Raw genomic sequence first — 14,389 nt, forward strand, 5'->3', positions numbered from 1 at the left:
GATTCCTCTGTGTGCTTTAACTATTTCACAGGACAGTTGTCAAGATGAAATGCAATCCTACATCTTCCAAGAATTTTCTAAACTTTGGTAGTTTGATATATAGTTACCTTATATTATCCAAATCAGAACACTCTGAGAACAAAAGGAGATGCCATCAGAAATTATGCCAGAAGAATACCCATAAATCAAGAACCTCCTGGGCAAACCTGGGTGCACAGTCACTGGTCTATGTCTATCCATCTCGATCTATAGTCTATATCCACTGACATCTATATCTACAACTCTCTTTGTATATCTGTAGCCATTTATATCTGTATCAATGTCTACATGATTATCTATAATCCTTAACTATATCCATATCTATTTCTCTATTTATATCTATAGCAATATGTATATCCAGCTTCATTTATAATTTATGGATGTTATTATTATAAGAAACATCTCAGAGTACCTTACTTTCCCTAGTTTGTCCTAATTTCTCTGCCCGCCCATTGTTCCCTCTCTTAGCCATTTCTCACCAGGATGCATCCTTTCAAGACTCTTCTCTTGCTAGTTTCTCTCTTCCGATCTGCTTCTCTCCCTTCCCCTGTTCTGCTGTCTCTCTTAATTGTTAATAATGAGAAACTGAGAAATTTTTTTCCCATCTGTCATGTTTCTTACACAATGTTCTTCGTACCTCAAAAAAATTATTTCTCTAAGCATATCAACAAAACTTGTCCTTTTCAATCTTCTTGCAGTGTTGGTGGGAATGTAAATTGTGTAGCCACTATGTAGAACAGTATGGAGGTTCCTAAAAAAAACTAAAAATAGAGCTAACATATGACCCAGCAATCCCGCTAGTGGGCATATACCCAGAGAAAACCATAATTCAAAAAGGCACATGTACCCTCAATGTTGGGCTTCCCTGGTGGCTCAGAGATTAAAGCATCTGCCTGCAATGTGGGAAACCTGCGTTCTATCCCTGGGTTGGGAAGATCCCCTGGAGAAGGAAATTGCAATCCGCTCCAGTATTCTTGCCTGGAAAATCCCTTGGACAGAGGAGCCTGGTGGGCTACGCTCCACAGGGTAGCAAAGAGTCAGACGTGACTGAGCAACTTTACTTTACCCTCAATGTTCATAGCAGTGCTATTTTTCATAGTCAGGACATGGAAGGAACCTAAATGTCCACCAAGAGATGAATGGAAAAGGACGTGGTACATATATATACAATGGGATATTACTCAGCCATAAAAAGGAATGAAATTGGGCCGTTTGTAGTGACATGGACTGTCACACAGAATGAAGTAAGTCAGAAAGAGAAATACAAATATCATATATTAACACATATATAAGGAATCTACAAGAATGGTATAGATAATCTTATTTGCAAAGCAGAAATAGTGACACAGATGTAGAGAACAAACATATGAACACCAAAGGGGAAAGACGTCTTTAACCCCATGGAATAGTAACTCTTTATAGAAAACATGCTACCCAGCCCTACTGTAAATAATTGAGGATAGAAGAGGAAAGATGAAATTTGAACACATCTTAAACTACTCTGAGCCATATTCTGAAATATTTGTAACAATAGAATTGTCTCAATTATCTCAATAGAATTAACAATAGCATTAACTCTAAGAACAGTGAACCCTGGTTCCTCCCATAGCTCTGTCCATCACTTAGAAGTTGTTGTATCTCCATCAAAAACAATTGTCTGATGTGAGTTATCATCTAGATCTCAAGACAAGATAAGAAAAAAGACATTTCTCTTTCAAAGAGAAAATGTAACAGAGTTGAAAAGTAAATGCAAAGGTGCTAATTACTAATAATAGATTAGTTTTTCAAATTGTTCTTTTAACTTCTAAAACTAATGAGTAGAGAAACACTTTGTAATCTCTTTGTAACGGACATCACTTACTTGGTAAGAGAAAAACTCAGAATGATTCTGATTATTTATAAAACTCATACTATAAAACTCATCAGTGCAAAGAAACAACAAAGACTTTCAAAAGAAATACCATTTTTGACATCTTTAAACAGTATCTTTGAGAAGACTGTGGAAATTTACTCTTCAAGGAAGAAGCTCTGTGGATTTAGATAAGTGATACCGGTGACTTTGGTTTTAAAACTTGTCGTTTAGTAATCAGTGCAGGCTTCTCTAATAAGTTGCTGATCTGCTCCTTCATGTTTCAACAGCTGGCATTAGGCCAGTGTAAATGTTAAATTGACACCTGGGCTAGCCCTTAAAAATGTCAATGACATTGATGGAAATGCATATCTGTAGATCTAGTTGGGGTTCCTAGAATCTCCAACCAATGGGCCATCGTTTGGGTTTGTATCTATTGATCAACTGGCCTCTAATGTACAGGAGTCTCAATCCAACCACAAAGGAAAATCCATTTTAATTAGGAAAGCATGAGTTGTACCATCACAAAATTCATAACCCATGTGTTTTTAAAATTACATTTCTTTGGCAGAAATTTTTATTGTTTTGAGTCAACGCATCTAGGCCACCTCAACTGTGCCAATTACATAAATTCATATCCATGTTATGAAATAGATGGCATAATATAATACCAAAAAATATCATATTTCTACCATTATGAGGGACACAGGCAAACTGTTGAAATTAGCAAACAACAACATAGAGTGTAAAAAATTCCTGGCCTATCTTCGTATCTTCAAGATTCCTGACAGATTCCTTCCCCATCCTATTTAGGAAGGACCCAGGAAGCCAGCCCCACAGTCACAAACTGAACTCTAAAGAGAAGTCCTCTTCCCTTTGCAGAGACTAGGAAACCACTGACAACACCCACAGGAGTTTTTCCGAAGCTACTCGCCAGCAGTCTTAACTTAAATGTGCTGGACTGTCCAGAAGAGCAGATACTCAATAGCAGTCTTGGCAGATGTTTCCACTTTTATAAAAATGATCCCCTATCTCACATGGATCCTATATTTGCTAATCAGTCCATAGTCTGCTGGGCTGAAACAAACAATGAAGCCTGTGGTATTGAAACATTTTTTCCCCTTGGCCTACAACCTCTGTTCACTTCTATTAGGCTAGGGCTAAATATGCTTTGTGATTTCAAATCTTGTTCACTAATTTCTCATAATTAAGAATATTTCACTTAGATTGGAGAAGAAAACAGAGTGGCCTCTTGCTGTTATTAGAGGTGCAATATAAGCAACTTTTTTCACACAACTGCAAAAAACCAGAGCACTATACCCTCTGTGAAAAACAGTTTGGTTATTCTTGAAAAAAATGAACATCTAACTATCATATAATCCAGCAATTCCACTCCCAGGTATATACCCAAAAGAATTAGAAGCAGAGACTCAAACAGATACTTGTGCACTAATGCTCTTATGTGCATGCTACATCTCTTAGTAGTGACCGACTCTTTGCAACCCTATGGACTGTAGCGCACCAGGCTCCTCTTGTCTATGGGATTCTCCAGGCAAGAATACTGGAGTGGGTTGCCATGCTTTCCTCCAGGTACTAATGTTCACAGTAGCATTATTCATAAGAGCAAAATGATGGAAACAGCTCAAATGATTGCAGACAAATAAATGGATAAACAAATGGGATCTATCCATACAATTAAATATTGGGTGGGGCAAACACTTCATTTGGATTTTTCAGTAAGATCTTACAGAGAAACCCAAACTGCTAGCCAACCCAATATTACTTGGTCTTAAAGGAATGAAATTCTTAGACATTCTACAACATGAATGAACCTTGAGAACATTATGCACAGTAAAATAAGCCAGATAAAAAAAGTACATTGTATGAGTTCATTTATGTAAGATAACAGGTATTGGGGGGGGGGGGGGAATAGGGAATTACTGTTTAATGTGGACAGAAGTTTCTGTTGGGGACGATGAAAAAGATCTGGAAAATGAAAGTGGTGATAGTTGCAAATAGTGTGAATATAGTTCATGTCCTTGAATTGTATGCCTAGAGGCAGTTACGATGGTAAATAAAATTTACCATTATGTTATATGTAACATAGCCATTATATATATAACATAAATTAAATAACCTGTATGTAATATATATTTTAGCACAATTGAAAAAGAAAAGTGCCACAAAATATCCAAAACCTTAACTAATGTTAGTGGGAGAAAGTTACAGGACAACCCATAATGCATGTAATCCTCTCTGATGATTTTTCTAGTTAGAGAAGAACCAGGAACATTTCTGTCTTAACCGTTTCAAGAAGGCTTTCCAAATGACATTCCTCCATGTCAAACTTTATTCACTCATCTCAGACAATGAATACAACTGGCCTAAGATTCAATAACATACATTTTTGCTCTGGCCCAGGAGGACCTGCAACCCTGGGTATTGTCAGCCTAAAATGGCACGAGCCCAAGAACAAAGCAAACTCATGTCACCAGATATGGAAAGCCCAGGCGATCAGTTGATTGAGTCATGGCCTCCAAGTGCCCAGGAGTCCGCAATTTAAGAATGCTAATTCTACCGAGTCAAGGGTCAAAACAGAAATGTCCCAAAAGGCAAAGTTGGCACCGTTCATGAGTGTTGTGTTCAACTTACTTGATGAAGCAGTCTCGGCCATCCCGGTTTGCCGTCATCTCCCATCCATAGGGTGGTACCTGGTTCAAGCCCCAGGTTCCCGAGGGAGGTGGCCAGCCTGAAGACTTCGTCCTGTGGCTGGAGGAAAAAAAAAAGTCATTACACCAGACTCCTGGAAATTTCTTCTCTGACAAATTCCAGAAGGGGCACAGGACTTGCTCCTCACAACTGTGGGCTGTATACTCAGGTGACTACATGAACGATTAGGACGTTTTTAGGTCATGTACTGGGCTCACAATCTGTCTTTACAGTGTCTCGTTAGCTTTTCAAAGCAGCCTTACGTATACACATCTTATTTTACAAGATGGGGAAATGATGAATAGCTCACAAAGATTAAGCAACCGTCCTGAAGACACACAAGCCAATTTTGAATGTTCACACTTTCTATGACACTAGGCACTCCTGGGACCAGATATTAGGACAGATTGGCAAACAAACAGCTATCACAACACAATATAAATGCACACATGAAAATAAATTCCTATTTTTATACATCTGAAATAAATAACTCCAAGCCTCAGTTTTCTGAACTCTGACTAAACTACAAAATTTCCACTTACAACTGCACTCCAGTCAAAATGAGTCAGAAAACCTTAGACAAACTCTCCATTTATGTTGCAGTGAAAATACACATATTAGCTTTTACATTTTCTAGTTCACACCCTAAATGTGACTCAACAGCAAAATGAAAGCGTAGGTTAAAGAAAATTTTCTAGAAGCCTGTCTTTCCAAGAGCAAGAGGAACAAGGAAGTGACTCCATATCACAAGCAGCTGTGATGAGCAGCGTTGCTCGGTGACAACTGCTAACCAGAGGCCTAGGGTCCAGTTTCTGAGGCATCACTGAATCCTGGCCAGTGCTGTTCTGCCCGGGACCTGCCGGAATTCCATTGTTCTCTCAGGAACATGGGAGACTCCTTTAGAGCCCAACCATGGGAAGGAAATACACGATGTCATTTTAGGATGTCAACCAACATCCTTCACCATTTGTCCTGTCTCTAGGTGATATTTCTCACTCTAGATGGGCTGCTAGGTCTTCTAGGTGGTTCCAAATTGTAGATGGGAACAAAGTACGTATGTGTGTGTTAGAGGTTGGGTAAGAACACCTCCAGAGTCTCACAGTTAGTGTCTCAATAGTGAACCTGGAGCCCTTCATAATTAGAAAGAATCGTCCCCTCCCCCTGCACCATGTGTAACATGCACGACTTATCCAGCCATCTATAGCGGGCCTCCCACAGTAATATCCAAATCAGAGGTGTCAACCTGCCTGTAAGCAGGGGACAATTTTCACAGGATGCAGGGTAACTCAGCTCCACCCCTACTCCCACCCCATCCACACATTTGACCCTGACCCAACGCTTCTCCCCAAGGGAAACCAGCCCATTTCCTGAAAGGTTTCTGAAGAGGAACTAGCTTGCAGAATTTTAACCAGCTCCATTGCCTTTCTTTAACTTCCTTTTCAGTTTTCCCACATCCTCCATAAAGTGTGGGGAGCAAAAGAGTTCACAAATTTAACACAGATCCCACCACAGGGCTAATTCCCACCTGGGGACTGTTACAAGAACAGACATGCCAAGTTTCTGTCCTTCTCTGCACACAATCCAGCAGGGACAATATCCTCTGGTGGTTTTTGAACAGTGAACTGCTTGTCTGCAGTGAGAACTCATGGAGTTCCTACTCCCCTTCCCCCCCCACCCCCCACCCCCACCAGACGAGGTGCTAAAAAAAGTCCACCAATTTCTCCAGAGCACCAGAGGTCTTATTTGGAACAAGCCCTTCAAGGTATGAACAGAGTATACTCTGTTAAAACCTTTTGCAAAAGTACAATAGGAGGCGACACATGGAACATTCTTTTAAGTGAAAGGAGAGAATGCAACAATTTATTCTGGATTACTAAACGACAGTTTGTATCAGAATCTTTATCTTTCCCAGAGGAAGAGAACTTATTAAAAAACAAAAACTGTTTTTTTTTTCCTCTCATTCTGTTTTTCCTGCAAACTCTAAATTACTAACAAAAATACACTGGCTTCCTAATATAATTTACATGTAAAATACAGGATTATAGTAATAAGCTAGAAGGAGACTGAATTTTATTATAAATAACATTCTGTCAAATAAGGCATGTTCAGGAAGTAGTAAAAAACAAGAGTTCAGCTGCTGCTGTTGGCTGGAAAAAGCCACTCAGTGAGTTAATTCAGGGCAAGGGACATCAAGTGATATAAAACAAATAACTGAATAATTAGTATCAGAAATAACCACACGTTAGTTTGTGATTGTGTTGACATAAAATGCATGGGTCAGAAGGACACTTGTAGAACTTAGCCAACTAAAAGTGCCAGCACGAACTAAAAAATAATCCCTTTTCAAATCTAACCACACATCCTTAAGAAGCACCAAGGACAAAGGTCAAATTCTGGAGGGGTTTGGCTCCTGGGTCTGTGCAGTGTGGGAGCTAGAAGTTCACCGCGATATACACCTTGGAAGCAAACAGTTACACTCTGCTGGGAAGATGCTCCGGGGACCTCCTTTCCTGGCTCCCATCCCTGTGGCTGCACCAAACCCTCTACCACTGCCAGATGCTGCCCACCTCAGAGCTGCTGGCAGACACTCTTTTCCACCAGGAGGGCAAAGAGCTGGCCCCCTGGAGAGCAGAGGCAGGGCCAGCGCACATAAAAGTAGAGTCCACTGGCTGCTTTGCTTTAGAGCCTCCTTGGAAGCAGACATTATCCCCAGGGTGGACCGGGAGCTGCTATGAAGCAGCGATCCTGTGCAGAACTCCTCGCTTCTGGGAGGAACGCTGCCCTTGTGTCTGGTGTGAGATGCATTCCCTTCATTTCCCGCCCCATTTCAGAAAGAGTCCACTCTGAGTTCCTAGGCATCCTTCCCAGGGGCTAAGGTATCTTACAGTATCTGTTCTCTGAATGAGGCCTTACTTTTCTGATGCAAAGACCTAATAGCTTCAAAGGTTCTCTTGACTCCCTCTATGGGGTCTAACTGTGCTGTAAGAAGGAACCATGTGGTTCTGCTCAGCTGCTGGCATGAAGGTAGGCTCCATCAGGCTTATTTGCAAGTACTCCTCCAGCCAGATTTACTGACTTAAAAATACAGGGCACCCAGTTAAATGTGAATTTCACACAAACATCAATTTTTTAGCATCAGTGGATCTCACATAATATTTGAAGTATATTTAACTAAAAAGTTACATTCATCATTTATCTGAAGTTCAGATTTAACTGGGTATCCCATATTTTATCTGCAAACCCTACTCCAGCCCTTCAAATCAATGAACACCCAGATTCTCTGAGAATATCAAAGAGGTTAAAATAAGATGGTCAAGAATCTTTCTGATTGGACTTGACCTTAGCGGCAGGACTGAATACTGAATAGACTCTAAAAATTATGATTCAGCAGGTCTGAATTGCAAACAGGAATCCATGAGTGAATGTTGAAACTAGTTCCAATGATTCTTATCTTCAGGTAGAGTTGCTAGTGCTAAGTGCTAAGTTGCTTCAGTCATGTCCCACTGTTTGTGACCTTATGGACCATAGCCTGCCAGGCTCCTCTGTCCAAGGCATTCTCCAGGCAAGAATACTGGAGTGCAATGCAGTTTCCTCCTCCAGGAGATCTTCCCAACCCAGGGATTGAACCCACGTCTCTGGTGTCTCCTGCATTGGCAGGTGGGTTCTTTACCTCTAGCACCAAACAAAATAAGCTGAAGCTCTAATATTTTGGCCACCTAATGAGAACAGCTGATTCACTGAGAAAGACCCTGATGTCAGGAAAGATTGAAGGCACAAGGAGAAGAGGGTAACAGAGGATGAGATGGGATCACTGACTCAATGGACATGAACTTGGGCAAACTCTGCGAGGCAGTGAGGTACAAGCAGGCCTGGTGTGCTGCAGTCCACAGGGTTGTAAAGAGTCAGACACGACTTGGTGACTAAACAACAACAAAGCCAAACACTTAAATAGAATTTCAAATACAAATTGAATACTTTTTAGTATAAGTACATCCCGTGCAACATTTGGGACATAGTTATATTAAAAGATAATTATTTAGTATTTATCCAAAATTCAAATTGAACTAGGATTCGATGTTTTACCTGGCAAGAATGAAGTTTGGGCAATACTTACTTGACTAGTTGCTACTATTCAAAGTTTGGGCTGAAGTCCATCAGCATGGGTTTCTCCTGGGTGTGTGTGTGAGGCGTAAAATCTGCATTTTATCGGCAGCCCTAGGTGATTCATATGCCCACTCAAGTTTGGTAAGTGCCGCTTAAATCAGGAAAGTTCGTGAAGCCTTGCTACACACGGAACCACATGAGGGAACCTGTAAACGACACATGCCTGGACCAATGCCAAGCTATTGGAGTCAGAAATCGGCATTTCATACGCCAAGATGGCCGCTACGACTCAAAGTAATTCTACCATTTTTTATTTAGCTCAGGAGACAGGAGAGGCAGGGTGTGGTGGTCAAGGGAATGTAAGCAGGAGCAGCAGGTTCACTGGTCTGAGGACCAGCAATAGCAGCAGCATCACCCATGAATTTATTTGAAATGCAATTCCTTGGGCAGGATCCAAGATCTACTAAACCCAAAATTCTGGGGCTGGGTCTGACTCAGCAATTTGTATTGAACCAGCCTACAGGCAATGCTGCTGCCCACTTGAGTCTAAGAACCACTGAGTTACACTCAGACTTTCTTCAATCCAGGCTCTGACATTTGCCATAATTTCAAGTTATTCAACCTCTCTAAAACCCTAATCCCAGCCCCTCCTATATAAAATGGCAGTAATAGGACCATATCTTGGGGTCACAAATGCATTTTGTAAAGCTTTTAGTATGCTGCCTGGCACATATTATAGGACTTGCTATAAATCTTTGCTAAATAAATCTCTACCTAACCCTCAGAACAGCAGAAGTGTGAAAGGCTCTGTCATCTACTTTTTTCCAGCCTGGCAAGAACAGGGTAGGAAGGACCTGACACTAACCAGTTATACCTTCCTGTGAGGTCACAAGTGGATAAGTTCAATAGAAATAGAAAAAAGTATCAGAAAGGATTTTTTGTTTAAACCAGGAACCATGTGTGTGTACATGGATTCATGGTGCTGAGGGTCAATTTCCACTTGTCTCAGGCCAGGCCTTGAGATTCCTTACAACTCTGATGTTCTGTGACTTCAACCTAAGAGCAGGGCTGTGTGAACCACTTTCAAACACTTAGCTCAGCCGTAAAAATAGCGACCTACATTGGCAGGGCTATTTAAATCACCCCAGAAACTTCCAGCAACTGACTGAACTGGTTTGTGACTTTATATTTGCAACAGATTGAAACTGTCCAGGACAAAAAAGACCTTCATATTTCATAAGAAGTCAGAGCAGCTATCATGGGTATAGACAAAGCTGTAGAATTATTTATGTTGAGACCATGGTTGGAAGCAACCCATGGTCACTTCCTGGGTGCATGCCACTAAATCCTGGACTAAATCTTGATGGCAAATCTGCTCTGGGAGAAGGCAGTTTATTAGCAAGCACCTGCAGAAACACACCTCAGTATCAGAAAAAGGGACACCATGGGGGAGAGGGGATGTGCGTCCTGTTTCCAAGTTCCAAATCAGACATATTCCAATTCTGCCACTTACTAGCTTTGTGATTCTGGACTCTTGATTCTTTGCATCTTAATTTCTTCATCTGTAAAACAGAATTGGTCTCCCACAATGTTCCCCTCAACCGGGGGAGGGGGGCGTGCCCTCAGGTATCTAGTGGGTAGAGGCCAAGGATGCTGCTCAAAATCCTACGAGGCATAGGATGGCCCCAACACAAAGAATGATCCAGCCCAAACGACAAGAGTGCCCCGTACTTGCCGAGAATAAACAAAGTAATGAATGTAGTTCTTAGCACAGTATTTGACATAGGCGAGTGCTCAACATACTTTAGTGGGGGAAAAAAGCCTTCTCAGTGTTTCCACATAAAGTTGAATTATGATAAGCAGAATGGATCTTTACATCAGAGAGAATCTAGCTTTACATCAGAATTCACATGGCCACTTAATAGCTTTATGGCCTTGGGTGAATTACTTGGCCTTTCAGGTCTTCCGTGTGAAACGGAAGTAATGATATCCAGTCCACAGTGATGCTATCCTGATAGATGAGATACAAAAAGCCCTGCAGAGCTGGCCTCATTTAGAACAGTCTCATCAAAGGGTAAGTAGTGTTGTAGGAGGTAGTCATGATAGTAATGGAAATAACTTTTGTATTTGACAGGAGTTTAAACAGCACTTGTATATACATAATTACTTTAGATACTCACAAGCCTGTCTCAGCATGCAATGACAGAATGCCTGCCAAAGCATTAGTGTTTCCATTTTAAAGAGGAAGAAACTGAGGTGCAGAGAGCAGGAAAACTTGCCCAGTGTTTTATGGAGGCACCGGTTTTCTTCACTGGCGTGAAACAGGCCCGGCAATCTTGCTGGGAGACCGCGTGTTGTGTTTTATGTAGAATGTACTAGGGATGGAAATAGACAGAGGAGGGCAGAGGCCACCCAAACTCAACTAATACAGTGAGTGTCCAGGAGTGAACCCTGAGGCTTCCCGATCAAATTCTCTCTTACACAAACTATGTCATAACTAAGTGTAACTTCAACTCAGATGGGTTTCCCTGGCAGCACACACGGTAAAGAATCTGCCTGCAATAGCGCAGGCGGCTGTGACGGGCACAGCGCGGCCGAGAGGAGCCACCCCACGTCCGAGGTCAGGGGCAGCGGCCGAGAGTACCAGACTGTGACGGCGCAGGAACCGCCGAGAGGAGCTACCCCACGTCCGAGGTCGGGGAGGCGGCCTAGAGGAGATACCCAGCGTCCGAGGTCAGGGGCGGCAGCCGGGAGGAGCTACCCCACGCCCCTAAGCCTGCAATACCGGAGACCTGAGTTTGATCCCTGGGTCAGGAAGATTCCCTGGAGAAGGGAATGGCTACCCACTCCAGTATTCTTGCCTGGAGAATCCCATGGACAGAGGAGCCTGGTGGGCTATAGTCCATGGTGTCATAAAGAGTCAGACATGACTGAGCAACTAACATTCAACTCATGTGCTTCCTCATATACCTGGTAATACTTAGAACCAATGGCCAGGATGACACTGTATCCTTTGAACCTGATATGGAGAAATGAATTTCAATGCTCATTTCAGATATGAGATAACCTAAGCTACAGCTATTCAGTTATTCATCCCTGACACAGAATGACTCTATACAAATCCAATAAAATAAAACATGACCCAGAATTTGATTATCCTCATCTCTTTGGAGTCACAAAGATGCTTTTCAGAATAACCCAAATTATAGAGTGCTAAATATGGTATTATAAGACTTAAAGCACTTCCTCATTTATTTTGCTCTAAGTGGTGGCAGGGTATCCAAAAAAACGACAGAATTCCTAATTTCACAAAGCATGCAAGCAGATGACCTTCAAGGCTGATGAGCAATGTGGGTGGAGGTAAAGGAAGCAGAGAGGGAGTGAGAAGAATGAACAAAAGATGATTCTAGATGAATGTACAAAGTCCCCAAATTACAAAGTTCCCAAATTCCACATGGGAATCCCAGTTCAATGTGAACTGCATTTATAAAGGGCTTCCCAGGTGGCGCTAGTGGTAAAGAACCTGCCTGCCAGGAGACAGAGGTTTGATCCCTGGGTAGGGAAGCTCCCCTGGAGGAGGGCATGGCAACCCATTACAGTATTCTTGCCTGGAGAATCCCATGGACCAAGGAGCCTTGTGGGCTACAGTCCATAGGGTCGCAAAGAGTCAGACATGACTGAAGTGACTTAGTATGCACATGTACTCATAAAGAAACACAAGGTACGTGATGATCCTGGCCCAGAATCTTATGCATTAAAACCACAGCTCCCAGTAACTTCCCTACTGGTCCAGTGGTTAAGACTCCATGCTTTCAATGCAGGGTGCATGGTTCAATGCAGGGTTCAATCCCTGGTCAGGGAACTAAAATCCCACATGCCATGTAGTATGGCTAAAACAAACGAAAAAACACCATAGCTCCCTGTCTGCAGGCAGCTAAGGATGAAAGCTGGGGAAGGGGAGCGGTAAGTAACACATATAACTAATGCTGAGTACCTAGTATGTATGACGAGTTGTTCTAGGTGCTTGGAATATATAGTGAACAAAATAGACAGTGAAAGACAGACTCATCAATACAGAAAATAAACAGCCCCCATCACCTGACAGAGATCTGTTTTCCCACCCTAGTATTCCACTAGGACTATGTCTAAGACTACGCTGAAACTTTTAAACTAACTCACCTACATTCCCTGAATACACGTTTCCCAGGCTCAGGTTTCCATGTCTTCGTTCATGCTATTCCCTCTGGCTAAACATTCTTCTTCCCTCACTCAATCTCTCTACCCTCTCGCTATCTGTCCCAAATGGATGCCTTCTTCAAATGCCTACGGAATGGAACTACTGCAGAAGGTAGGCCCTGAATCCCTTGCCCTGAAATCATGACCTCGCATCTCCTGACTCACGGGAAGGCACTGTTTGCAAAACTGAGGTGCCATCTACCTTGTCTAATTAGAATAATGATGTGAATACATATCTTCCTAGATTGTCAGCTCTTGAGAGTTAATACAGTTTTGAAAACTTCTACCTGTTGCACTTAGTTGGTGCTCAGTGAACACTTATTTCTGAATACAGTCATTGCAACTTGAACTCTTCTCATTAGCCTTACCACTTTGAATTGGAATTTTCTCAGGATAATCTGTCAAATCCCTTGGCCAGTTGTGATTTCCTTAGGACATGGGTGTGTCTCCTTCATGTTTAGGTCCCTGGAATCTACACTGAACTTAGTAATGGTAGAAGTGCAACGTTTATTGTTTGTAAACAGACTTGTCTTGTTACATTTGGTTTACTGTGTGTATTACTCACTCAGTCGTGTCCAACTCTGCGACTTCATAAACTGTAGCCCACCAGGCTCCTCTGTCCATGGAATTCTCCAGGTAAGAATACTGGAGTGGGTTGCAAGTAGACTTGGTTTACTAAGGGCCACAAATTTTGGTACGGAAATAGTCATTTTATCATTGCTTTGGAGGGGAAACATAAATGCATGAAAGCAGTAATATAACTTCTTGGTGTCACCTTCTGTGCTTGAATGGCTGTGGGTGTGAGATTTATGTCTCTGCAGAGAAAATGTACAGACATGGACCTCATGGGATTTGCCTCTGAATTCAGCATTGGCTGATAAGCCCACACTCTACGTGACTGGATCCAAAACCACAGTTTTTTAAAATAAGTTTTTAGAAATTAAATTATCAATTTTTGCCTGTTGGGTCTTAGTTGTGGCACATGGGCTCAGTGGTTTCCCTGTGACATGTGGAAACTGGTTCAATGACCAGGGATTGAACCTGCGTCCCCTGCATTGGAAGGCAGATTCTTAATCACTGGACCACCAGGGAAGTCCCATCACAATCACTTTTTGCATCAGCACTGAGTGCAGAGTGGCATATTGAAACTGTTTTATAATATCATTAGTCTGAACAAATGAATGAATGAATAAATGAATGAACACCACTCAAACTCTGGGGCATCCTCTGAAAGGAGTCACATGACAGTGACTAGGCAGGTCCAGAATTTCTACAAACAGATGCTGCAGCCATGAAGGCAACACCAGGCTCCACAGGAACTTGCTGCCTTGGCATTCCTCAGAGCCTCCTGCTTTGTGCAGACAAAACTGTAATTCAGAATCTCCAGATCAAAATCAAAAGGCTTAAATCTAAGCCTCATTACTGCTAAGTGTGGAAACCTCGATCAGTGTC

At 42.0% G+C, this 14,389-nt stretch overlaps 1 protein-coding gene across 2 annotated transcripts in view; it reads right to left on the minus strand.

Moving 5' to 3' along the window:
- FRMPD4 (FERM and PDZ domain containing 4) overlaps nucleotides 1-4,708 on the minus strand; it is a 205,550-nt gene extending 200,842 nt beyond the window's left edge. The window contains exon 1 of one of the 2 annotated variants that reach the window (XM_002700439.5): nucleotides 4,541-4,708. In XM_002700439.5, the coding sequence (XP_002700485.3) occupies nucleotides 4,541-4,578 (38 nt within the window). In that variant the 5' untranslated portion in view covers nucleotides 4,579-4,708. The remainder of the gene's footprint in view (nucleotides 1-4,540) is intronic. The other variant, XM_059883901.1, reaches the window with a different exon arrangement.
- Nucleotides 4,709-14,389: the final 9,681 nt, after the last annotated feature.

This window comes from Bos taurus, chromosome X, assembly GCF_002263795.3.
Source record: "Bos taurus isolate L1 Dominette 01449 registration number 42190680 breed Hereford chromosome X, ARS-UCD2.0, whole genome shotgun sequence".
NCBI lineage: Eukaryota > Metazoa > Chordata > Mammalia > Artiodactyla > Bovidae > Bos > Bos taurus.